Here is a 27017-nt window from a genome sequence, read left to right on the forward strand (position 1 = left end):
GGGTTCAATAGACAAAAGGGAAGAAAATGACTGATCAAATGTTATACCTATCTATTGTCTAATACTTCTTCCAATAGGGAGACTTTTACCACAAACACATATAGTAGCAGGTGCAGACATAAGAATAAATCTGACTCTAAGGGTATGTCTACACTACAGAGTTTTGTCGGCAAAACATCTGTTTTGCCAACAAAACTTGAGGAACATCCACACTGCAATTGCATTCTTCCACAAGAAAATCGAAAGAACAGAGGGGTTTTTCTGGCACTGGCAATATTCATTCTATGAGAAAGAAACCTTTTTGCGAAAGGCGTGTGTGGACGGGGAAGAGGGAGTTCTTTCGGAAGAAGAGGAAAGAGGAAAAAACACAGGTGCCGTGGTGGTCGTGCCGTCCACAGCAATCACTGCTTATATGTGAGAGACCGTCCATTCAGTCTGGATGCTCTCTTTCAAAAAAACAGATCGCTTTTTCGATGTACTTTTGCAGCGTGGATGCTCTCTTTCGGAAGACGTTTTTTCAGAAGATTTCTTCCGAAAAAAGCCTCTTCCGAAAGAAGCCTGTAGTCTAGACATAACCTTAGATACAAAGGGTGAAGGTACATGATGGAAATTCTTTTGCAAATAGGCCACTCTTCCCTTTGACTTCTCACGCATAAACGATTCATTGAAGTGTGCGCCCTGATCTTTAAATAAAGTAACTAATTTTTGTCTGTATTTTCACATTATGGTGATTTCTTGCAAGCCAAGACTAGCCAATGAAAATTCTAAAAAAATACGTATCACTCCAATTTTAAATTTATTTTTTATTAAGGAAATTAGTAGATTAACAAACCTTGCCGCTTGTCTGATGGGTTGTCTTTTTTAGACTGACACTGTTCTGTTCATGAGAGGAGTTGCTGGCAACAGTAATCTTATAAAACAAAATAACATTAATTGGGGGGGTGACTTACTATAAGATCTCAGAGTGACTTATTTAATATTGTACTTACCCAACAGAAAGTACATTGTCTTTTCAGAACCCTTCTTCCCTCCCCCCCCCAAAAAAAGGAACCAAAAGATACCTGACTCTCAGAAGAGTTCTGCTCAGGCACTTCCCAAATTGTAAAATTTAAAACCGAGATGGATTTACAATGGAATAGGTGTCTTTATCGCTCCAGAACTTACTCAAAGTTTCTAGTATCATAAATACTAGGCTATACTAATGTCCTGGTATACAGACCCACCATATTATTGGTACTTAACATAGAAGGATAATTACCACACAACAGGATACTCTTTTGCAAGTAAGTGGTCAATTATTTTCTGCTTTAAGAGTAAGCTCATTGACTTTTATGACTTTTTGCTCTCTTTCTATTAATGTCAGTAGCATTGGGAGAAAAAACAGGCCAGTCGAGATTTTCAATGGAATCAAGAGCCCAACATCCATGGAATTTGTTATCTAACTCCATTGGGCTCCTTTTCAAATTAAAGGAAAGAAGTTCTACAAAACATGTTTCACAGCTGTAGCAGGATAAAAAGATTTTCTATTTTGAGCTTTTTGAACTTACAAGTGGGCTTACATTTTCAAAGCTGAGACTTAGGCTCCATTTACCAGATGTAATCTATACCTACAAAACTGAAATTTTTAACTTTCTGTCTGCAAAACTATTTGCAGAGGGAGTCAAATCTGCTAAACTACTTGATTTGCAACTGCAGTGTAATTGTGGATCAAATGTTGTGAGTGCAGTTTAAGGATGTTAACTATTGGGGCTCTTGTACATTTCAAAGGAGGAATGCGGAACTCTGCATGCAGCCCAGTGCCAGCAGGAAGTCCCATTGATGCCGGGCTGCATGCGGGTGCTAGCTTTGAAATGCACTCAGAGTCCCCTGCTGACCCTGGGCTCCATGGTGAGTTGCCGCTTTGAAATGCCACACTGGAGCCGGGGTCAGCTGGGGACTTCCCAGCTGATCCTAGGCTCCAGTGACGCATTTCTGTGGAACCCAGGATCAGCTGGGGAATCCCCAGATGACCCCAGGCTCTACACATGGAGCACCGCACAGCTGGTCCTGGGATCAGCTATGCGGCGCGACCCCTTTGAAACTCCAAGGCAGCTGGGGACTACCCAGCTGACCCCAGACTCCACACACACTGTGCTGCACAGCTGATCCTGGGCTCAGCTGTGCTGCACTCCTGCTTTCAAGTACCCCCTTTCCCCTCCTTTGCTGCCTCTATCTGATAGAGGCAGCAAGGGGAGAGAGCAGGAAATTGACTAGTCGACTGATTATCTGATAAGCAGTTGCTTATCGGATAGTCAACTAGTCTTTAAGATCACTAGCGCACTTTATGACCAGAAAAGAAAGTCCAGCCTTTTGAGCGTTTTCTGTCTCTATATTATGTAAAATTATGAAAGGATATTATGCAGAACTACTTAGCTGCAAACACAAAACAAGCTTTTCCATGGAAGATCAAATCAATGTCATTTATTGTAAAGGGCACAGTCAGTACAAAAAACAACTTTATTGTGACTGATATTAATCAGGTCATTCCAAGGACTTTACCCATTTCCTTAAATAACAAACAAAAGTGTGAACTGCGTGTCAGCTGTATCTGGGTTTAAAGAACAATATTATTATCCCTTTTATGGCATGTTATCAAGTTATCTGGTCTTCCCCTAGGGAGAATAGGATTGATTCTGTATGTATACATTCTAGAGCTGCATGTATTAATTTTAGGTGTCTGCCAAGGCTATATTGTGACATGCATTATTACTTGCAAGTGCTGTTTATTAACTGGTTGAAAAATACAGCCCATAGGATGGGGCTTCAACTATCATTCCAAGGCATGTGTCCATGCTGATAACACGTTCTAATTGATAATGATCTAAAGCTGAGCAGACTGACTCATGTCCATTTTCATCATCGGAGTGATTTTCTTTTTTGGTGTTTGGGCTCTGTAGTTTCCATGCTGGGGTGTTGCTCTTTTAAGACTTCGAACAGCATGCTCCACACCTCATCCCTCTCAGATTTTAGAAAGCACTTCAGATTCTTAAGCCTTGGGTTGAGTGCTGTAGCTATTTTTAGAAATCCCACATTGGTACCTTCTTTTCATTTATTAACTCTGCTGTGAAAATGGGTTTTGTTGTTGTTTTTTTAAATACAAAGAATGTATCTTGGTCATCATCCAAGACTGCTATGTCATGTAACATATGACAGAATACAGGTAAAACAGAACAGGAGACATACAGCTCTCCACAAAGGAAATAAGTCACAAATTTAATTAATGTATTATTTTTTTAAAGCGTATCATTAGCATGGAAGCATGTCCTCTGGAATGATGACCAAAGCCTGAAGAGGCATACAAATGTTTAGCATAAGTGGCATGTACCCAAACCTGTTTGAGCAATTGTCTGAACAAGGAGGACTAAGTGGACTGTAGACTCTAAAGTTTTACATTGTTTTATTTTGAATGCAAGATTTTTTGGACATAATTCTACATTTGTAAATTCCAGTTCCATGATTAAGAGATTGCACTACAATACTTGTGTTAGATTAACTGAAAAATACTATTTATTTTCTCATTTTATAGTGCAAATATTTGTAACAGAAAATAATACAAAGTGAGCACTCTATGCCTTGTATTCTGTATTGTAACAAATCAATAGATTTGAAAATGTAAAAATAAATAAAAAATATTTAATAAATTTGAATTTGCATTCTATTGTTGAACAGTGTGATTAACCACATTTTTTTAAAAAATTGTGGTAGTTATTTTTTTTAGTTAATCGCATGAGTTAAATGCAGTTAATTGGCAGCTCTAATCCTTTTATATATTTGAAGACTTAATGCAGAGACAGACACATTAAGAGCTATTATAAACAAAACTAACACCCGCTGGGGTCTCTCCCTTCTTTGCAGTGCTGATGCATGTATCTGAAGAGACAGCATATATGCAAAATTGGTAATGTATTATTAAATGCAAAATTTAAAATAACAGGAATTTGCATGAGCGAGAATGGATTATCTCATACTTGTAAGACTGTTTTTAACTAATGCTCTAGCTCACAGGGAGAACTTGGGTTGAGGAAATTAAACTCCTATCAAGACAATTAGGTAGAATTTCTGTTTGTTGAAGGAAAGTACTTGAAAAGCTAGAAACTGTATTTGTCACTTCTGGGCTCTAGAGTGGAAATAACCATTTCTTGTTTTCCTTTGGGATAATGCACAGTTATTTAACCAAGAGATTATTTATCCCATCAGTAGAGTGATAGAGCAATGCAATGTTATTGATATTAACTGGGGCATGACAAATTCGACATAAGGTAAACCTGTTGTTCTGTGTTATCAGGGACAAGTCTAAGATAGTTTTCCAAATGCTCTCATTCTTCAGGAATTCCCCCCCTTCCCCTCTCTTGCAGTCATTTAAGTAAGTTTCACCAGCCTTACACAGAAGCATAATTATTGAACCCAGAAGAAAACAGTAAATGTTGCTATGTATTATGGGCCCGCATTTACCAGAAAGTGATTGAACAAATGTGTATGTTAGGCACTGAAATGAATAGGAATTTCACCACTGGTTGAAAGAGCAGCAGGAACAGGCCCATAACTAGCATCAAAATTGACAAGACAGTATAACAGTGCCGCATGATTAACATGCAATTGTCATAATAAATAATTTGACACACACATTAGATACACAAATTGGGTGACAGAATATTTTTATTGGACCAACTCAACAAAAGAAATCAGTCCATTAAAAGATATTACCTCACACATCTTGTCTCTCATATCCTGTGACCTACACAGCTACACCTACACTTGACATCCAAATAATTAATTAGATATACATTTCAATATGATGGGGACTAATTTGGCTCCAACTACTCAAGAGAGAGATCTTGCAGTCATTGTGGATAGTTCTCTGAAAAAATCCACTTAGTGTGCGGCGGCAGTCAAAAAAGCAAATAGAATGTTAGGAATCATTAAAAATGGAATAGAGAATAAAACGAAAAATATCTTATTGCCTCTATGTAAAACCATGGTATGCCCACATCTTGCATACTGCGTACAAATGTGGTTGCCTCGTCTCAAAAAAGATACATTGGCATTGGAAAAGGTTCAGAAAAGGGCTGTGAAAGGAAGGTATTGAGGCCTATCCAGAATATGTCAAATGAGCACCAGTTTAATTGTAAGTGTAAAGGAAAGGCAGCATTGTGAGATACAGGAGATAAAAATAAAAACAAAATTTGATTGGATGACCAACAATAACCCTGTTTTTAGGGAAGTAAGTAACTCAGACAGCAGTGTGCAACAAAGTGCTGATTACCCCAAATGGAGCAGACGAAAGTTTTTGTAAGGGCAGAATGAGACAACAAAAATCTAACGTCAGCAATTGTCAGGCGAGTGGAGGACTACCAAAATACCGAAACAGAGTATATAAGGTTGGCTGAAACAGAACAAGAGTGGACGGGTTGTGAATCCAAAAAGCTAGGTCTGATCAACCAGGGCTCCCTCCCCGTCGCTGAATCTCGCTGCCGCACATAAGCTCCGAAAGGGGAACAAATAAGCTCTGAAAGGGGAACAAAACAGGTCGTAAGTTGCAACGAAAAATCCAAAGAAAGGAAAAACATAAAGAAAAGAATATCTCCTGAATCTAAGCAATGCTTCTATCTTTCTTAACGTGAGTATTATATATTTGTTAACTCCATAAATTGTTTAAAGGTAAATTAGGAGGGTATATCCGTAGGAGAAGTTATTTCTTGTTTGTTTTTTAACAGTACTGTTTTTCTACTTTTTCTTTGTATATTATATTGTCTTAATAGAATAAAAAATAGTGAATTGATTTAAATGGAAAATTAATTATAAAGTAAATAGAAAAAATAAAAAAATCTTTGTTTGACCCTAAAAAGAGGTATTCCTCTGTCTGTGGTTTCAAATCCTTTAAAGAACCAAACCCGGTTACCGAAAAGGGCAACAAAAATTATTAGGAGTTTGGAACGGGTCCTATATGAAGAGAGATTAAAAAGACTTGGACTTTTCAGCTTAAAGAGGAGGAGACTAAGGGGAAATATGATAGAGATTTATAAAATCATGACTGGTATGGAAAAAGTGAACAAGGAAAAGTTATTTATTTTTTTATTTCCACAATATAAGAACTAGGGGTCACCAAATGAAATTAATAGGCAGAAGGTTTAAAACAAACAAAAGGAAGTTTTTCTTCACTCAGCGCACAGTCAACATGTGGAACTCCTTGCCAGAGGACTTGGTGAAGGCCTGTAGCCAGACGTAAACCCCCATTTTACATTCATCTTTGTCTGCTTAAAACCATGCAGGGCACATAAGAGCAGGAAAACAGCATATTCTTTAAAAACCTTGGAGCAAAAGGTTTAGATATGCTGGCTCAGTAACCATAACCAACAGTAAGCAGAGATAAAAGGGTGGTCAAACTAAAAGGCTGTACATCGTGCCCTTGACTTAACCCATATTGATACGAACACACAACTGTCCGCGGGGAAAGGAATCTCCTGCCCAACAAGAACATCCAGCAGTCCTAATTTAGCTATCTTCCTCTCTTACAAGTGTAAATTAACTTGTAACCTGCTTGTAAAAACTGGCACCACAAAACGAACCAGTAAAATTTGGCCTCTTAAAATAAAAAAGAGAATACGGGCCCCCAGGGGTATAAAGATAAGTCCAGCAGCACACTTGCTTTAAGTGTCAATCTACCATCTATCTGCTGGTCGGGTTAGGTGTTTAATCTCCCAAGGTTCCAAGGGAACGCCCACCTCGTATTCGTCTTTCCTAGGAATTGAGAGACCGGCCCTGGCCTGACACGCTGGAGTCGAGAGGCACAGAAGGGGGTAAAAATTGTACCTGAATGTGGTCCTTTGTGTAAGTATATATATACATAGTGTTAGAGCTCTTTAAAGATTAAGCTGTCACTTGGTACCATTATTTCTATTTTCTATCTTTACCTTTTTCCTGTAATCATTTCTAAAACCTATATATATATATTTGCTAGCATTTAAAAAACAGAGCAATAGCCATTGTAACCATATGCTTTTATAAGTCTTTTAATAAACCTGTAACTGTTTAAGCTTTAACCTGACTCCTTCAGTTGCTGTAATAGAACCAAGCACAATTTAAAAAAACTTCAGCCGGTCATAAAGGAACAAACATAAAAAAAGCTTGGGCGTTTGGATCTGTGTCACTCCCAGGTGACAGATCCGTTGGGGCACTTTTCAGCCTTCCCCAGGCTGCCCGCTGCGAAGAAACTTTGTGTTCTAGCAGCTAAAATCTAAAGTGTAATAAGCTCTTCCTATATAGCGTCTGTTGGCCTGCTGGCTACCCTCTGCGATGGGACCCCGGTCCTAGCAGTAAAGACACGGACGTTAAACCTTTTCTCAAAAACACACACACACACACACTGCCCTGACCGTCGGCTGACAGAATTGGCGTAGTCAGCAGGATTGTGCTATTGGTTCACATACAGCAGCATGAAGCCTGTCATGCTTGACATGAATTTTAGCTGTATAGAGAAGGAGTTTGCCCAAGAGGGATGGGGCAATCCTAAATGGGATAAAGAGATGTTAGGAAAAGGCGCTTGCATCTGGCTGTTAAAGGGTGTGTGGCAAGTAGCCTGTACTAGCTACTGGAAGTTAGAAACAGAGCTTATCAGAGTTCAGAGAAAGAAATACAAACTCTGGGAGCAATGCCAGAACCTGGATACCCGGGTGCGAACCTTAAATAAGGACATGGAGCACCTACAGGAACGGCTCCTCCTGAGGCTAGAGAAGGAAACAAGAAAGAAATTAATGGGAAAAAAAATGAGCTTTTGGAGCTGGCTTTAAAACTTTGCTGGCTCAAACCCCCACTCTCCCGCCTTCCACTGTAACCAAGATAAAACAGTACAGCATTCCAGCCGAAGCTATGGCTCCGGTCTGTGAACTAATTAAAGATTTGGAAAAACGGGAAATTTTAATTTGTACCTACTCCCCGTATAATTTGCTCAGAAAGCATGCTCGATGGGAATGAGCCCCCATCCACAAGGAAGCTCTAAAACAGCTGATAACAAGATACGCACTTATCAGTCTATAGGTTCGATTTACCCTAATGGGTCCCATTTCATTTGTACCTTACTGTGGGAAACACAGGGATGTCCTATGCCTTATGGCAAGAAGGAGAAACTGTACCCCGCCGCCCCATACAGTTTGGCTCGAAGTTATGGCAGAGGTCACAGTTAAATTACACGCTTTATAAAAAGTGCTTCTGGCAGCCTACACAGCACTAAAAAAAACAGAGGAGCTAACCCAAGCTCAAGCCATAACACTTCACACTCCTCTCCCAATTATTAAGCCCATATCGGAGGGAAAGGAGTTGCCACCGGGAATAGCCCAAAGAAAAATTAAGGATTCTACTAAAACTTAATTGTATAACTGCATAAAAGAATAAGCTCTATATATTGTAACTTTATTTTGTAGGTTTCAAATAAACTAGTTTTATTTTGTTTTGGATTATGTCCTCTTGCTTAAAATTGCAAACAGACAAAGCACAAATTGGTTAGTGCTTGTGTTGGGCATTCAACTTTTAAGGTTAAATTTGCTCTCTAAGAAACCAAGTTATTGTTTTAAAAATCCAAACTCTAAAACTTCACTATGTCTATGTTCAAGGCTAAGTTAATAACACTTTTAGCTTGCTCTCAGATCCAAGGTTGTAAATGAGTGCAGACTGCCTTTCTGTTCTGAAGAAGTGTGAAACCAACTGTCCCTCATAAGTAAGCCTGTAACATTGTACATAGAATTCTTTTCAGGAAAATAAAAGCTTTTTGCTTGCTGGAACAGTAACTGGCCAACCAACACCTTGTGCTAAAAAAAAGCATTATAGCCTCACACATTAAGCCTGATCTGTGGTACAAGAGGGAAACTAAGGCATACCACTGTTAGGGAGGGCTAGCAACTCTAAGGTAATGCAAGGAAGTGGAAGGTCACACGTACCAATAAAGCGCCCTTGTTCTAGGAAAGTTGTAGCTCACTCGCCCATAAAAGTGTTAAGGAACTAGCTGTAACCAGTTCCCCTAACAAACCTTAGGCAGTATTTTAAGTTATAATAGACCACCCCAATGGGGGTAGAGATGTTTTCTTGTCTTTCAGATCATTAGACAGTGCTGGTGCCAGCTGAAGAAACAGCAAACAACAACAACAAACACCATGGTTTTGTGTCATAACACAATAAGTTTGTGTTCTGTCCAAGTTTGTCTTGTGTGTCTTAATTGTAATATGAATTGCAAATATTGTTGTGTGTAAGATATTGTTTTAATGAAAGAATACTTTAAGGAAAGCAGAAGCATGAATTTAAGCCAACAAAATTAATAATTGGGCCCAATCAATTGGCAACTTTAAACTTTAGTGAAGGGATGATAGTTTAGTAATTGTCTAGGCTAGGAGAATGTTAACAATGTCTCCACAGGTAAATAAAAAAGAAACTGGAAAGAAGCAAGGAGTGCATCACGTAAACAAAAAAACTAGAAGTGAGGAACCAGCCCTCTCTCCCACCGGATTAGTTTTGCTTTAATAGCTCTAAAGCGCCAGAGATCATAAAAAAATCTATAAGAAACAACACGGGCAAGTAAAACATCAATAACAGCTACTTAACCTGCTACTCATTGGTGCCTGATGCCTTAAAAGGCCTCAAAAATTATAGAATTGCATGGGTTAACAATTCAATATCTGTGAACCATGCTTGATCCTATAAAAAAAACAGTAACTCTAGTAAACGTAAGCTCCTTCAAGTTACATACATAGAAAAAATACACGCTAATAGCAATGGGAAATACACGGCCTTGGGCCGCCCCTCATTCACACAAAATTATTTTGTTTATTGTAACAACATGAACACTACGAGGACAAAGAATACACAGTCCTCTAAGTTAAAGTTTGTATGGAATATTGTGGGAAAGAAGCTAAACACTAACATTAAGCCACTGAAGTTGAACCTACTAACTCCCACTGGGGCTTACCACTTAAAGCCCAGACAAAGGTAACCCCTGAGGCATGGCTGTCATCTGTTAAACAATGGCCATTGCTAACTTGCCCTCATTTAAATATCATCAACCGGGTCCTTAAGGACAAAATAAAGCCTCCCAATTGTGCATCATGCCCTGAACAGACCCCTGTCCCAGAACCAGGACAATTGTCACTGGTCCTTACCTTGGTGATGTTCCACACTGGCATAGACCAGCTGTGTGCTAGACTGGCTAATCAAATTGGCAAGTGCCTAATTAGGCAACGATGGGGCTTAGCAGATACAATCACAGATTAGTTTAAACCTGGAAACTCTGTCAGCAACACTTATGCCATAGCCCAAAAATTGTATAGAATCCAGGCTGGTAGATGCAGTAATATCCAGTGCCTGTAAAGGCCTAGACACCAGCCAAGCTAACCGATTAATCCTGGATAGTTTGAAAAATCTGTCCAGCTCTGTGTCCACTTCACTAGATCTAACCAGATTTTTGAACCAAAGACTAATTAAATTGTTAATTAATAAAACTAAATTAAAGAATTAAAAGGCCAGTATTAAAAAATAAGATAGCTTTAACCACCCAGCCCTTATGGTGGTAAGTTCCCATCTCCCCCGTGCCTACCCATGAAAGTGGGGAAGTAAAAAAATCCATAAGAACCCAAAGGCCCACAAATGGCAAATAAAAAAAACAGATTAAATACTGTGGTGCAAAAATTAAACAATCGGCAAACCCCTACGGGCAGTCCGATCAGTAAAAGATTTCTTCCCTACAGGGAGAACCTTTCCTAGCCCCACTGTACCACTCAAAAATTTTAAATATGCACCTAAAAACACTTTGGTAATCAAACACCCCAGTCTAAAAACGCAAACCCACGTACTGCACTCCTACAAGGGAAAAGGAGTCTAAACCACTGCAGACGTTGGGCTAACACCAATAACCATTACTAAGGCTTGGATTGTACCCAAGACCGGCAAACCTTATGTTTTGAAAACTAAGGCAATGGCCCTAAACAGTGCTCCAGTAAAATAAATACCTCCCAACGCTGGTGTAAATCTAAAAAACCACCATAAACTTTTTGTATATATACCGCTTGCTGTTATAGCGCTTGCAATCGCTGTTGCTGGTTATAAACTAAACTATAAAAAAAAACCTAAGCTAAAGCAAAACATGGTACTCTAACTCGCCATGGTCTTCTTCCTCATCCCAACTGCTACTGCTGTACCAAAACAACTTACTTAACTCCTCTACTAAACTAAAAATCAAGTTTGTCCCTCTCAGCCCAAAACAACTAGTAAAACAAAAGCAACATCTTCAAATAAAAACCGGTGTGGTTCTATAACAGCAACCACCGCAATCCTCAAAATAACTTTGGGGGGAGGCAAGGGAAGTGGCAACAAACTGTATGGGGTAAAACATGCTGTAACTAAAAATGTAAATATCTCATGCCTAAATTGGTTAGCCCAACAGCTGAAATTTTCCCTAACTCCTTTTCTACACTCTGTTATAACCACTGCTCTAACCACTGTAATTTTTATAATCATTTTCTGCATAACCCTATGTATTGTGCAATGTCTAGTTAATGCAGCTATCTTTTCTGTGCACATTCGATATACAGCACTAAAAAAAAATCCCTAGCCAATTCCTAAATCCTAAACCTTCTATTCCGGCCATCGGGCACTTCTAGATTATTCCCCCAAGGTGGGCAAGAGGTGCTGGTATCACCACCATCTTGTATCCTGGAACGTGGTGTGTCGTATCAGGGGGTGGAATGTAGCCAGACGTAAACCCCCATTTTACATTCATCTTTGTCTGCTTAAAACCATGCAGGGCACATAAGAGCAGGAAAACAGCATATTCTTTAAAAACCTTGGAGCAAAAGGTTTAGATATGCTGGCTCAGTAACCATAACCAACAGTAAGCAGAGATAAAAGGGTGGTCAAACTAAAAGGCTGTATATCGTGCCCTTGACTTAACCCATATTGATACGAACACACAACTGTCTGTGGGGAAAGGAATCTCCTGCCCAACAAGAACATCCGGCAGTCCTAATTTAGCTATCTTCCTCTCTTACAAGTGTAAATTAACTTGTAACCTGCTTGTAAAAACTGGCACCACAAAATGAACCAGTAAAATTTGGCCTCTTAAAATAAAAAAAAAAATATGGGCCCCCAGGGGTATAAAGATAAGTCCAGCAGCACACTTGCTTTAAGTGTCAATCTACCATCTATCTGCTGGTCAGGTTAGGTGTTTAATCTCCCAAGGTTCCAAGGGAACGCCCACCTCGTATTCATCTTTCCTAGGAATTGAGACCGGCCCTGGCCTGACACGCTGGAGTCGAGAGGCACAGAAGGGGGTAAAAATTGTACCCGGATGTGGTCCTTTGTTTAAGTATATATATACACATAGTGTTAGAGCTCTTTAAAGATTAAGCTGTCACTTGGTACCATTATTTCTATTTTCTATCTTTACCTTTTTCCTGTAATCATTTTTAAAACCTATATATATATATATTTGCTAGCATTTAAAAAATAGAGCAATAGCCATTGTAACCATATGCTTTTATAAGTCTTTTAATAAACCTGTAACTGTTTAAGCTTTAACCTGACTCCTTCAGTTGCTGTAATAAAACCAAGCACAATTTAAAAAAACTTCAGCCAGTCATAAAGGAACAAACATAAAAAAAGCTTGGGCATTTGGATCTGTGTCACTCCCAGGTGACAGATCCATTGGGGCACTTTTCAGCCTTCCCCAGGCTGACCGCTGTGAAAAAACTTTGTGTTCTAGCAGCTAAAATCTAAAGTGTAATAAGCTCTTCCTATATAACGGGGCGTCTGTTGGCCTGCTGGCTACCCTCTGCGATGGAACCCCGGTCCTAGCAGTAAAAACACGAACGTTAAACCTTTTCTCAAACACACACACACACACACACACACACACACACATTGCCCTAACCGTCGGCTAACAAGGCTAGAACTTTAACAGGGTTCAAAAAAGAGCTAGATAGATTCACAGAGGTTAGGTCCATCAATGGCTATTAGCCAGGATGGGGAGGAATGGTGTCCCTAGCCTCTGTTTCTTTGGAGCTGGGTGACAGGGGGCAGATCACTTGAGGATTATCTGTTGTGATTGCTCCATCTGGGGAATCTGGTATTGCCCACTGTCAGCAGACAGGATACTGGGCTAGTTGGACCTTTGGTCGGACCCACTATGGCCGTTCTTATGTTCTTATGTTGATGTGTCATCAGCCAAAAGTTTTAAATGTAATGTAGAGCTCTCTAAAGCACTCCTAATAATTTTTAACAAAACTTCGAAAGCTGGGGAAATTCTAGCACATTGGACAACTGCAAACATAATTCCAATTTTTAGGAAGGGTAGAAAGGATAACCCAGAGAACTGTAGACCGACTAGCCTGACGACATAGCGTGGCAAAATAATGAATTGGTTAATATAGGGCAGTGGTCCCCAACCTTTTGAGGTTGTCGGGCGCCAGGGGGCGTGGCCTTTTGCCCGCCGGGCACCAGAGGGCGGGGACACTTGCGCGCCCGGGGGCGGCCCCCCCCTAGCCACACGCCCAGGGGCGGCCCCCCCCCAGCCACGCACCCGTGGGCCGGACCCCCCCATAGCTACGCGCCCGGGGGCAGGGCCCCCTCCAAGGGCTGCGCGCCCGGGGCCAGCCCTCCCGCCGAGAGCCGCGCGCCCGGTGCCGGCGCTCCTCCCCCCCCCGCCGAGTGTTGCGCGCCCGGGGCCAGCGCTCCCCCCCGCCGCGTGCCCGGGGCCAGCGCTCCCCCCCGCCGTGCACCCGGGGCCAGCGCTCCCCCCCGCGGCGTTCCCCCCCGGGGCCCGGGGCCAGCGCTCCCCCCCGCCGGCCCGGGGCCGGTGCCCCCCCCGGGGCCCGGGGCCGGCGCTCCCCTCCGCCCCCTCCCGCCGAGTGCCACACGCCCGGCGCTCCCCCCCGCCGCGTGCCCGGGGCCAGCGCTCCCCCCCGCCGCGTGCCCGGGGCCGGTGCTCCCCCCCGCCGCGTGCCCGGGGCCGGCGCTCCCCTCCGCCCCCTCCCGCCGAGTGCCACACGCCCGGCGCTCCACCCGCCAAGGGCACTCCCCCCGCAAGCGCCCGTGCGCCATGTGCCCGGGGCCAGGCCAGCCCCGAGCACCTGGCGGGCGCATTGAAATGCCCCCGCAGGCACCGTGTTGGGGACCACGGATATAGGGACTATCAAAGAATTAGAAGCTAAATATATATTTAATGCTACAGAAAATGGGTGCTGTCAAACCAACTTGTTTTCTTTTTTGATAAGATGATTGATAAACCCAACTATATTTTGGGTGGCCCTAGCTGGCCCTAGCTGGCCACTAGGCACAGGAAAGTGGCCAGCTAGGGCAGGAGAGCTTCCAGCCTGGCCACCCAGGAGCAGGTATGCATGAAAATGCAAGGGGGTCCACTGAGACCCCACGACCCTGAGCTTACAATGGCCGTCCTGGGTCAGACCAAAAGGTCCATCTAGCCCAGTTGCCTGTCTGCCGACAGCGGCCAACCCTAAGAACCCTGGAGGGGATGGACCGAAGACAGTAACCAAGCCATTTGTCTTGTGCCATCCCTCTCCAGCCTTCCACAAACCTTGCATAGGGACACCACTCCTACCCCCTGGCTAATACCACTCCATGGACCCAACCTCCATGACTTGATCTCACTTCCCTTTCAACTCTGTTCTAGTTCTAGCCTTCACAGCCTCCTGCAGCAAGGAGTTCCACAGGTTGACTCTTTGCTTTGTGAAGAACAACTTTCTGTTACTAGTTTGAAGCCTGCTACCCATTCCTTTCCTTTGGTGTCCTCTAGTCCTTCTTTATGGGAACTAATGAAGAACTTTTCTGTATGCACCCTCTCCACCCAACTCCTGCTTTTAGAGACCTCTATCCTGTCCACCCTCCATCTCCTCTTTTCTAAGCTGAAAAGTCCCAGTCTCTTTAGCCTCTCTTCATATGGGACCTGTTCCCAACCCCTGATCATTTTAGTTGCCCTCCCCTCTCCTAGCCTCTCTTTTCCCAGTCTCCCCCAGTTTTGTTCAATAAAGACAGATTCCATTTTGGAAGACACGTTATCTTTATTTTGTACATCAAGAAGAGGGGCTAGGGAAGAGTAAGTGGAAGGAGGTGAGGGAGGAATGGGGCACGAGCCCCCGATGGGGAGGACTGGGCTGGCTCTGCGGGCTTCTGGGGGTGGAAGCTCTCCTGCAGCCCCCCAATTGCCCCCTCTCCCCAGATGGCAGCCTGCAGCAAGTGCAGCCGGGATGATGGCCGAGTGCTGTGATGTGCCCAGTGTGGGCACTCCGGGCACTCCAAGCCAGGACTGGTTTTCAAGCGGGGCACCCCTGAGAACTGTCTGTCCAGGGTGGGGGTCGGGTCCCTTTAAGCACAGCCCTCGGCTAGCCTGAGACAGCATCTCCACGCTCTAAGTCCTCCTCTGATGCCCTGCCGGCACTGCTTCCAGCCATCCTTAAGCCCTGTTCAGGGTCCACTTAATGTGGACATGCTAGTTCGAATTAGCAAAACACTAATTCGAACTAGTTTTTAGTTCTAGACGCGTTAGTTCGAATTAGGTTAGTTCGAATTAACTAATTCGAACTAAGTTAGTTCGAACTAACTCTGTAGTGTAGACATACCCAAACTTACCAAGATATTTTGATCAATCAATGACTGAAAACTACTATTAGGCAACGTACAAAAAATGGTGTTTGTGATCTTAGAATTTCCTTTAAGGTTATTTATATTGTATATTTTGATATGTGATACTGACACAGATTGTGTTAATATTACCATCCCTAAAGCTTTAACTTTCTGAATCTCAACATCTACAGGTAAATAACTCTGTGACCTTCACACCATGTCTAACACTTTCATAAATTCCTGCAGCTCTGCAAATTTACAGATAAAAACAAAAGAGTCTGAAAATAAACACTGATATTATCCATTTAAATTATTTTTTTTTAAATCTACTTCTGGCAAACAAAAATATTGTGTCCAGTTGTGATGTTCCTATTTCAAGAAAGATATGGAAATACTGGAGAGAGCAACAAAGAAGGCTAGAAAAATGACTAGGGGCTCAAAAACAAAGGAGTGTTACACTATGAGGTTTAAGGAGCTTAATTTATTCAGCTTACTGAAGAGAAGGTTGAAAAGTGACAGAGGCATTGACACAGGCACAAGAGATCTCAGGGATTTGGTATACACTGAAGGAGAAAGTTGACTTAAGGAGTCAATGTATCTTAAATTGTGTTTTCGGGCCATCTACACAACAGGAGGTTGACAGGAGCAAATGCTCTCGTCAACTTCCCTTACTCCTCATGATGAACATGTCTACCGGTGCCAACGGGGACACACTCTCAATTAGAATTAGCGGGTCTTCACTAGACCCGCTAATTCAAATGCTAGAAGATCGACCTTTGGAGGGTCAATCTTCTCCGTAATATACATAACCCCAGGGGGCTAAGGACTTTTTCAGCATTGCCGATAAAGAGGTAACAAGAACCAATGTCTGGAAATTGATATCAGACGAATTTAATCTTGAAATATGACAATTTGTAACAGTGAAGCTAATTAAGGGTTGGAACGAATGGCTTACCAGGAGAAATAGTGAATCCAAACTCTTAAAATCTTTAAAATGCAATTTTCTTTCTTAAAGACATGCTCTAATCCAGTTTCTGGGGTAAATTCTACAGGCTATGTGATCATCACAGTAGTGCCTTCTGGCCTTAGTCTATGAAATATGCACATATAATCATGGTAATTGTGCGTGGTTTTTTAGGAGTACGAGCATAGCAGACTTACTCTGCATTGCCCGGATCCTTCAAAGCAGAAGGGTGGTGGTGTGGGGGAGGGAGTGCAGGACTGAGGGAAGGGCTTTCAGGATATAGAGCGGATGGAGGAGCCTGGGTCAGGCGGGTATGAGAGTGAGGTCTGGAGGGTGAGGAGGGGCTCAGGAGAGGGGGGCTTTTTTCTCCCCCAGCTGTCCCCCCACTGCCAGGGGCCTTTTTTCTCCACCTCTGGCACTGTGCTAAAGGGGGGAAAGGTTTGGGGTCAGGGGAGCTACTTTGTGTGCTAGCAGGCAAGATAGGAGAGCCCCAATCCTGCTGGTCACTTTCCTGGTGGTATAGTTGCTGCCAGTGAACACTCTGCACTGCAGCATAGCTCTTCCCTGCAGTCTCTCTGCCCCCAATGGAAACTGATATCCCTCCAAACAGCAGCCCCTCCCTTTGCATTTTATGGAAAACTGTCCTTCTGCCAGGACTTCCAGTTGTCCTGGAACAACCAAACCCTGACCTTGCTTTTAAGTTAGGAGAAGAGGAAATTGTAGTTAAGAGAAGAGGAAACTTTATACAGGCAGTCCCCGACTTACGTCGGATCCGCACTTACGTCGGATCCGCACTTACGAACGGGGCTTTCTCGCCCTGGAGGTCGAGGTAGCGGATTGCTACCTGCGAGCTCCGGGGCGAGAAAGCCCCGTTCGTAAGCTGCTCCGGTGCCCCTGGTCTGCTGGAGACCGTCTCCAGCAGACCAGAGGCACCGGGCGGGTTCCCGCGCTTCTGAGGCTTTGCCAGAGCAAAGCCTCAGAAGCGCAGGGAACCGCCGCTGCTGCCGCTTGAGTCCCGGTGCCTGTGGTCTGCTGGGGACTGTCCCCAGCAGACCACAGGCACCGGGACTCAAGCCGCAGCCGCGGGGGGGTCCCGGGCCTCTGAGACTTTGCCAGAGCAAAGTCTCAGAGGCGCGGCACCCCGCTGCCGCTGCGGCTCTGCTCCCCATGTCCCTGGTCTGCTGGGGGGGGCGCGGCTAGTGTGCCCCCCCAGCAGACCAGGCTTTTGTTTTGGACCCTGGAGCAGAGCAGCTGGGGTGCTGCGGGTTGGTCCCGCAGCACCGCTCCTTGGCGCTACTGAATGAACCCGGCAGCACCCCAGCTGCTCTGCCCCAGGCGTCCCCAAGTCAGCCGCTGCTGAAACTGACCAGCGCTGACTACAGGAAGCTGGAGGCAGAGTTGCTCTGCCCCAGGCTTCCTGGAATCAGCGCTGATCAGTTTCAGCAGCAGCTGACTTGGGGAAGCTTGGGGTTCTTAAGTTGAATCTGTATGTAAGTCAGAACTGGCGGTCAGTTTCAGCAGCGGCTGAATCTGGACGCCAGTTCCAACTTACATACAGATTCAACTTAAGAACAAACCTACAGTCCCTATCTTGTACGTAACCCGGGGACTGCCTGTAGCCATAAAAGAGCACATCTATGTAAACAAGGTCTTTTCACTTTATACTGGTTTTGTATTAATTCTAGTAGTTCATAAATGAACAGGTGTGAAATATACATGTTTTTATTAAATAATCAATTGACTTTGCAATTCTGTGGGTTCTCTGGTATGCTCTTGTGTTTAAATAAGGTTCTGCAGAACCTTTCACACATGTTTAACTTCATGTGTGTCACTAGTTCCACTGCACTTAATGGGACTAGTATTATGCTTAAAAAAGCTAAGAAAAGCAGGTGTGTAAGTCTTTCTAGAACTGGGGACTGAGAATGGTATCTGGTCTTTTTAAGTGTCATTTCCATAGTTTTACCTTGTGGGAGTATCCCCATCTTGTTTGGTTACATTTTGCATGCAAGAACCTATTTGTGGGCTTGGAAGGATTAGATTTTTTTGGCAAATGTTGATGTCACAGAACATACACAAACTGACACATTTCCTTCCATGATGGTTGATATTTACAGATAAGCAAAGTAAGAAAAATTTGGTTGGAGAACATTCTAGGATTGAATTGAAAGATATAGTTTTTACTTGGCATGTGTTGATATATTCTGTTGACCACCCGCGTTGTAATGGTTATAAAACCATAACTTTTTGACTCTTAACTGTTGTCATTAAATAACTAGTGTCTGGCCGCTCCCTAACTTCTCACAACAAAGAAAACTGAAACTGATTAAAAACCCAAACGCTTAAAAATATGAAATGGTTGTAAAAACACAAATGTTGCCAAGCCCCCCTCTTTGAGATCGGTGCCTCAGCGAAGCCGGTGGGTTGACCGGAGAACAGTTTCAAGAGCAAAGATGGGTATTTCCAAAGGGTTTTCCCCTAACACCGGCTCATCATCTCCCCCGCTCCCGCATCCCTTGCCTGTGCAAAGCTCCAGCCTCCTCCAGTGCGCGGTTCCCGACCTCCCCCTGCCCAACCTCCACGAGGCGCCCTGTCCCCCTCGCAAGCGCGGCGACCCCCACACCTACCGCCAGGAGCAGCAGCGCAGCGAGGCACCCCATGGCCAGCGGGGCAGGCGGTCCCGGGAACTCCCGCTGATGTGATCCGCGGCGGCGCTGCCTCCCAGCTTATAAAGCCGGCTGGGGGAGCGGCCGGGGCGGCCACATGCCGCCCCCTCCCTTCCACTGCAGGGCCCGGGCGGGCGATGCAGAGGCTCCCCAGGCCGGCTGGGGGGAGCTGTCCGCCGCCTTGCAAGTCGCTACTGGAGCTGCAGGCAGACCCGCCCCCCTAGGGGTGGGGGGCACCTTGCGAGTCCGGTCCGCGCAGACGGTGTAGGAGCGTGTGGGTGGCGGGCGCGCGATTTGGGGGCACCCTCCTCCCTCACCCCCTTTCCCTGGAGGCTGCAGGGCTGCGTTGTAGGGCGCCCCGCGGCGTGAGCCTGTCCCCTCACTTCTCACCAAAGCGTGTGGCTTGGGGGGGGGGGGGGGGCTCAGACTGAGGAGGGTGGGGAGAGCTCTGCCCCCAAAGCAAACTGTGGCCATGCCCGTGGCAACCCGAGGCTCGGCTCAAGGGAGGTGGTACCGTTCAATATAGGACCATGCCGCTGTCTGCTCTGCTGGGCTCCACCTGGGTTATGCTTGAGGAGAACCACAAGCTGACTTCCTGGGCTGGGCGGGAGGGGATGGATAAATAGTGGTATCTCTTCAGCACTACCCACCTGTTGTAGTAAAATGAGACCCCCTGGGTGAGGGAATTAGAGGTGCTACTTCATCTGGTTTGAAGTGGTTCCCATCAGATACAGGACTTAGAGTTTGGTTCAATGGTTCTCAGCACCCCGCTACACAAATTGTTTCAGCGTTGTGCAGGTCTCTGATATCATCTTTCTTACTGCTGCAATAAAATAATTAACAATGTTGACACTGAAATCATCACTAGGCCTCTGAGTAACAACTTCCCTGGAAGAATGGGACAGTTTGCCCCACCCCGTGGTTCCAGGCTCCTACAAACTCAACTAGCTGGTCTCCACATTTTCAGTTAAGGTCACATTTCTGCGGTTTTCTTCACAACCATGACAACTGGAGATTTCTTTTCAGAAGTACAAAATCTGAGAAGCTGGAGAACAACACAATATCTACAGAAAAGTGGAGTGCAGTGCCAGGCTGCTACTGGCTAGTTTCAAGGGCACTCAGTGCCTTGCAGGAAAGAGAGGTTGCCCATAGGGTGTGTCTAGACTACAGGGATTTTTCGAAAAAAGTAGCCTTTTTTCAAAAAATATTTACCTGTGTCTAGACTGCTGCCGCGTTCTGTCGACAGTAAATCGAAAAAACTCAGCAGTTTTGTTGATGGCAGTAAACCTCATTTTATGAGGAATAATGCTATTTTCAACAGAGATCTGTCAAAAAAAGGTATGTGTGGGTGTGGAAAAGGTTTTTTTTTTTTTTTTTTTTTTTTTTTTTTTAAATGCTTCCAGGAAGAAGCCCTGGTGGACACCCCTGCCAGACCTTTCACCGCCATTGTTCCTGCCTGTAGCCATCTTTTAAAGGCACAGGCGCCCAGGAGTAGCATTGTGGCAGCAAGCCAGCTCCAACCAGGATCCTGACTTCTCGGCTCTTGCTGGAAGGCACACTCAGAGCCATGTCCCAAGGACAAGTTCCCCAAAGCCCTCCTGGCCCTTCCAGGGACACATCCCCGCACCAAGCCAAGGGCACCAAATGCCAGGCACCCTCCTAGTCTGCGCCTGAGATCAAAGCCCTCTTGGAGTTCTGGTTGGAGGAGCAGGGCAGTCCTTAGCCATAGGCAGAGTAAGCAGTTGCCTAGGGCACCAGTATTTCTGGGGTACCACTGTAGGGATGGACGGGAAGCAGTGGAGCATTTATAAGCAGGGGCTAAACTACTGCTTGCTATCAGCCAGCTAAAAGGAGACAGCTGCCCTGTGGGTGAGTGTGCTCACTCCAATTGTTTAGCTCTGCAAGATAATTAACTGTTAACTGTTGACTTGATATGTAAATACAGCTCATGCCAGGAGGGGGAGGGAATACAAGGTGTGGCTATGTAAATCCAATTCAGCCAGGGCTGATGGATGATCAGTGTTGGAATGGAATGTGGTGTATTGTAACTAATTTGGGGATGTTGTGGGGGTCACAAATCATGCCAGCCCTAAATGTGGAAACTGTAAAATATGACACCAGTGTTTGCAGGAGAGACACCCTCATTGTAAGAGGTCTCAGAGGAACAAGCCTCCCCCCTGCCATAGTTGAGTGAACTGAGTTGGGCTGGTGGGTGTAAGTAAGTGAGGAGTCTTTTTGCTAGTCTAGTAGAAGCTAGAATCATTGCAGGAGGAGTAACGGTAGTTTGAATTAGGAGTTTTAATTCAAACTACCTAGTCTGTGCTGCATGTAGCTGCGGGTAGGTACTTTGAACTAGGGGGCATTTAAAAATGGTGGCACCAGGGAACATGCAAATAAAGCCCAGGATATTTAAATTCCGGGCTTCATTTGCAAGTTCGAATGCCTACATTAGCCACCCTAGTTCGAACTAGGGTAGCAGTGTAGACATACCCTAAGGGAAGCACTTTACATTGTTAACAAAAAGTTTATTTTTCTTTAGAAAACAGTGATATAGGTTTTGTAACATACAACAGTGCAATAAACTGTAAGCATTTTGTCAAGCACACCTATCTCTGTTCTCTGTGTGAATGTGTACAACGGGGGGCAGAGATAGGTTTTGGGGGGAAGACACTGGGGGCATGGGGCACACCCACATTTGGAAGGCCCTTCGGAAACTCATCGGGCTCCTTGGGAGAATCTCTCCGTCAAGGCTTCCCAAATACACAATCCCAATTGGTGGGCTTGGAGGATGGCAGCTGTCCAGGGCTGCTCAAACAGCCTCCCCTCCACATCAGCCCATGTCCCCCACACAGGGAGGAAGGCCTCCCCTTTCCTCTCCCCCAGGTTGTGCAGCACACAACAGGCAGCAATCACTTTGGGGATGTTGCGTTCACCCATGTCCAGCCGAGTGAGCAGGCATCTAAACCTGCCCTTCAGATGGCCAAAGGCGCACTTTACCTGGAAGCGAGTCTGATTCAGGTGGGAGTTAAAAAGTTCCCTGCTCGAATCCAGGTGCCCAGTGAACAGCTTCGTGAGCCAGGGCATAAGGGGGTACTCCACATCGGCCACGATGGACATAGGCATCTGCACATTCCCGACTGCAAAGTTTTGCTCTGGAAAGAATGTCCCAGCCTGCGGTACAGGTATGAGTTCTGGAAGATGCAGGCATTGTGTGCCTGGCCTGACCACCTGACACAAACGTCTGTGAATTGTCCCCGGTGACCAACCAGGGCCTGCAGCACCATGGAAAAGTAGCCGTTTCTGTTAATATACTGCGCTGCACAATGGGGAAGTGCGCGGATCAGGATGTGAGTCCCATTGAGTGCTCCACCGCAGATCAGAAATCCTAGCCCTGCAAATCCAGCCACAATGGTATCCAGGTCTCCAAAGCGGACAGTCCTTGACGCAGCTCCGAATTGATGGCCGTCACCACCTGCAGAAAGGGACAAATAGAAACACATATAACAGGAAATTAGAGGAGTTGCCTGAGCTGATGAGAGGTGCTCCCTCACCCCTCCCCGATCCCAAGAGCACCCCCTCAGGCAACCCTCCTTCCCCACCCCCCCACCACAGCAGTGAGAGGCCAGGAGGGCTTCTACCACTCCCACCCCATTCCCCTCTGCCCGGTCCTGACTGTCCCCCTTATCCACCTCCCCCACTATGGACTGTCCCTAGAGAGTGACTTACCTCCATCAAGACGGCCCCAACAGTAGACCTCCCCACACCAAACTGGTGTTCCGAGCGGTAGCTGTCGGGGGTGGCCAGCTTCCATAGAGCAATAGCGACACACTTCTCCAGGGGGATGGCAGGTCGCAAGTGGGTGTCCTGACATTGTAGGGCAGGGGTGAGCCAGGCACACAGCTCCTGGAACATGCACTTCCGCATATGGCAGTTTCAGAGCCAAGCCTTGTCGTCCCCCTGCTCCCTAACAAGATGGTCCCACCAGTCTGAACTGGTGTCCAGCCTTCAAACTCCCCTCTCCAGGAATAAGTTAGGTGGTAAGGACAGTGGGGCTGCAGTTTGAGTGAAGGGCTCAAAGCTGGGCTCTGAATCCAGCTGTGCCATGAACATGATGATGGTCTCATGAAGATGCAGCAGAACTTCCAGCATCACAGTGTGGGGCCATCGCCTGCCCAGGGGCAGCTCCAGCTCCATGGCAAAAAAATGATTGAAAGCACAAAAACCAACCAGGAAACCAAATGCTATGGTGTCCCACAAAGCAGGGCACTCCAAGCAAGCACTGCAGAAGCTTTGCTGTCCCTCTAGGAGGTAGTCAATCCAGCTGCAGGAGCAGAGGAATGGCTGTTCAGGAGGATCCCTTAAAGCACGCGTCTCTGCAAAGAGCATGCTGCAGGACCCGGAAATAAAGGCTACCCTCATGTCCTGGCAGAAATGCTTCCAGGTGCCCTTTTTTCGACAGAGCGTACAGGCAGTCTGGACGCTCTCTCTCGAAAAAGCGGATCGATTTTTCAATCTGCTTAGTGCAGTCTAAACGCTCTTTTTTGAAAGAAGCTTTTTCAAAAAATACTTTCTAAAAAGCCTCTGTCGAAAGAGGCTTGTAGTCTAGATGTACCCATAGTGTCTAAGGCATTGTCTGCATATAGGTGTAAAAGACTCTCTTTGAAAATTATGCACGTTTGAAGAGACTATTGTGAAAGCTAATAAATTATTTTTGTAGATGACATAAGGGGTCAGGACTTCAACTCTAGTGAAAGCCTAATTAAACCAAAGAGTATTTCAGAAAATGTAATGAATATAAGAATTAAAACTCTAAACTTAAAAGATGTTCTGAGATTTCCCTCCACAACACAGTTACAATTCTTGTTGCATTTACATTAACAAAGTGAATATTCATGATTGTACCTGGACTATCTATGAACATCTTCATCCAATGAAAGGGTGAAAGCAACTAATATTTAAATCCAGCCAAGACTTAAAAAAGTTATCTTGATTGTCCAATGGAATTATGAAAGAAGAATATAAATCTCTTTGAATTAAAAAAGTAGCACACTTCTTTCATCTCCACTTCAATATCAGGAATGTCGCTACACACCCACTTCAGCCTCCTTCAATTAAGCAAACAGCAGCAATAAAGCAAAGTAGCCCCTTTATTGCCTCAAAAAGAAGCAGCCTTCAATATAGCACTACAGGCAGTCCCCGGGTTACATGGATCCGACTTGCATCGGATCCCTACTTACAAACGGGGTGAGGCAACCCCGCACTAGCTGCTTCCCCCCAGCAGACCAGGGAGACGCGAAGCGGCTTTTCTCAGCAGACACCTCATCTTGAGAATAAAGGACTGAGGGAAGTGAGGTGTGGGAGAATAAAACTGAGCTCTGGAGAAATGTTTGGCTAGAGTTTCCCCTACAATATGTACCTGTTCCGACTTGCATACAAATTCAACATAAGAACAAACCTACAGTCCCTATCTTGTACGTAACCCGGGGACTGCCTGTACTTCTGTAGCATAATGATGTCATCAAACATGAGGGCTGAAAAAGTTTGCCAAAGGACTTGTCCAGGAGCTAGGGTTAGGTTTTTCTTGTTGTAATGATTTTAATAGGCTATTGAAATAGTATGGTAATTTAAGACAGCAATAGCTTCTCTTTAACACCAACAAGATTTAGGTTGTATCGCTAACAAGGAGACATAAGAGAAACAGAGAGTAAAGTGGATTTAATTTTAATATTATGATTCTTAATATTAATTAATCTGCCTTTCTCAAGACAGTTCATGGAATGGCTTCAAGTAACTGAATTTAAATACTTTCTTTAGTTCCATAGGACTTAATTAAAATCACTCACCTTTCCTCATTCATAAACTGTTTAGGATATCCACTATAAACCAAAAAGGACTCACTTGCCCTTAAACAAAATCCCTTTACCCATCTATGAATGCTGTTGTATCTGCAATCCACTAATACAGGACTCTACTAATTTTGGAAATACACTTTTGTTTTAGCTATAGAAAAGCAACCTCAGCAGAGGTGTGCCCACTCTCAGTGGTGTGATATGTATATTATTAAAAACTCACAAGAAGCATGCTGAAGTAACCATTCTTAGTATTTTTTTCTTTCCTTAATAATAAAACTGTCATAGTTAATCATTTTTTTGCAGTACTGTTGTAGCTGTAGTGGTGCTAGGGTATTAGAGAGACAAGGCAGGTGAAGTAATGGCTTGTATTGGCCCAACCGGTTGGTGGAAGAAACAAGGTTTGGAGCTACACAGAGTTCTGTGACCTGAAGAAAAGTTCTCAGTTGCTCAGAAGCTTGTCTCTTCCACCAACCCAGGCTGGTCCAATAAAAAATATTTCATTACCCACCTTGTTTCTCCTAGTTAATAAATAACAAAAATTTTTGGTCATAAGATTTAATGGGCTGGAACCCACTTCATCAAATACAATTGACAAAGTGGATTCCAGCCCACAAAAGTTTATTCCCAAATAAATTGGTTAGTCTTTAAGGTGGCTAGAGGACCCCTTGTTCTTTTTGTTCAAACAGACTAACATGGTATGACAGCGCATTGGGGGTCCCCTGTCTCCTGCACCCCAAAATGGCACAAATAGACTGCACCAGCTGGTGGAATAAAGGAAGTTTACTGCCTCTCCAGGATACAGCACAGCACAGCACAGATGTAATCTGGTCACAGAGCTGGGCTAGGATGCCTCAGGCCCCCTTGAGATGCGGGGGAGACTGGGCCCCTAAACTCCAGCCCCTTTCCCTAGGCTGTCTCCTCCATGCTCCCAGATAGCAACTAACTCACACTCTTCCAGCCCTGCCCCCCAACCAGGGCAGCCTTCCCCCTTCCTTTGTCCCTCTCCATGGGGGGGTGTCTGGTTCAACAGGTTTGGCGTCACCTTTGCATACTGAGGTTTTCCCTGGTGGGTTTTGCTCCAGACAGCAGAGGTCACCACAGCCCAGCAAGTACCCCCACTATGTCACACATGGCTACCATTCTTAAACTAGTTAATAATTGTGATTATTTTGCTTCTTTTTCTTATAGTGTCCCCCTAAAGTATGGCAAGAAGCATTTATGACTAAAGTAGTGGGAATCTCAGTCTTGATTTATCACAAAGACAGTTATTTGGTTTGACCATTTTCTGTTTCGATAGATTATTAAATTAGTAATTGTTGAAATAGTTACTTAACAACCATAAAAAAAACCTTTCTGCCCTACTTTCAGTCCATAAGTGGAAGGCACAGTGTAAGTTCAAAGGACTATTATCAAAGGAAGAAAAATTGGTACAGAAGCCATCTGAGAGAAGATTTCAAAAATTTCTGCATTTCAGCACAAAGGTAGTGTTGTTAGCCTTCCAATGCCAGTAGTTGGCAGCTCCTCAAATCCATATTTCCTTGGGCAAAAATATAGTTTGTTAATTAAAAAACTCCCTGGCAGTGTAGCTTTGTTAGAGCTGTATTAACAAGGACTCCCCCGGCTATGACTTACCCCAAGACATGGAGAAGACTGTGGGAAAAGGCTGTATTATGTTTTCCAGGGACTATCTATGGGGCTGCAGAGGGCCCTCTACTGCTGCCAACTTCTCTTTGTCCACTCACCACCTGTTCCCCTTCGTTGCAGACTCTGGGTTCCACTGAGATGAAAGGAGAGTGGGGAATGATGTTGTCAAGGTGTTTGAGCGTCCTTTTCTCCCCGAACGATAGGAGATTTGTGCATGGAGGAAGGATTTCACACCCTGCT

General features: G+C 44.7%; 1 protein-coding gene across 1 annotated transcript in view; it reads right to left on the minus strand.

Moving 5' to 3' along the window:
• Positions 1 to 19383, minus strand: part of CDH26 (cadherin 26) — a 47807-nt gene extending 28424 nt beyond the window's left edge. Inside the window, exons 1-2 of the mRNA XM_025186156.3 lie at positions 19243 to 19383; positions 833 to 910 (exon numbers count right to left, since the gene is read on the minus strand). Coding sequence (XP_025041941.3) covers positions 833 to 910; positions 19243 to 19275 — 111 coding nt within the window. The 5' untranslated portion in view covers positions 19276 to 19383. The remainder of the gene's footprint in view (positions 1 to 832; positions 911 to 19242) is intronic.
• Between the last annotated feature and the right edge of the window lie 7634 nt (positions 19384 to 27017).

The sequence above is a fragment of the Pelodiscus sinensis genome, chromosome 17 (assembly GCF_052426305.1).
Source record: "Pelodiscus sinensis isolate ZL-2025 chromosome 17, ASM5242630v1, whole genome shotgun sequence".
In the NCBI taxonomy this organism is placed as follows: domain Eukaryota; kingdom Metazoa; phylum Chordata; order Testudines; family Trionychidae; genus Pelodiscus; species Pelodiscus sinensis.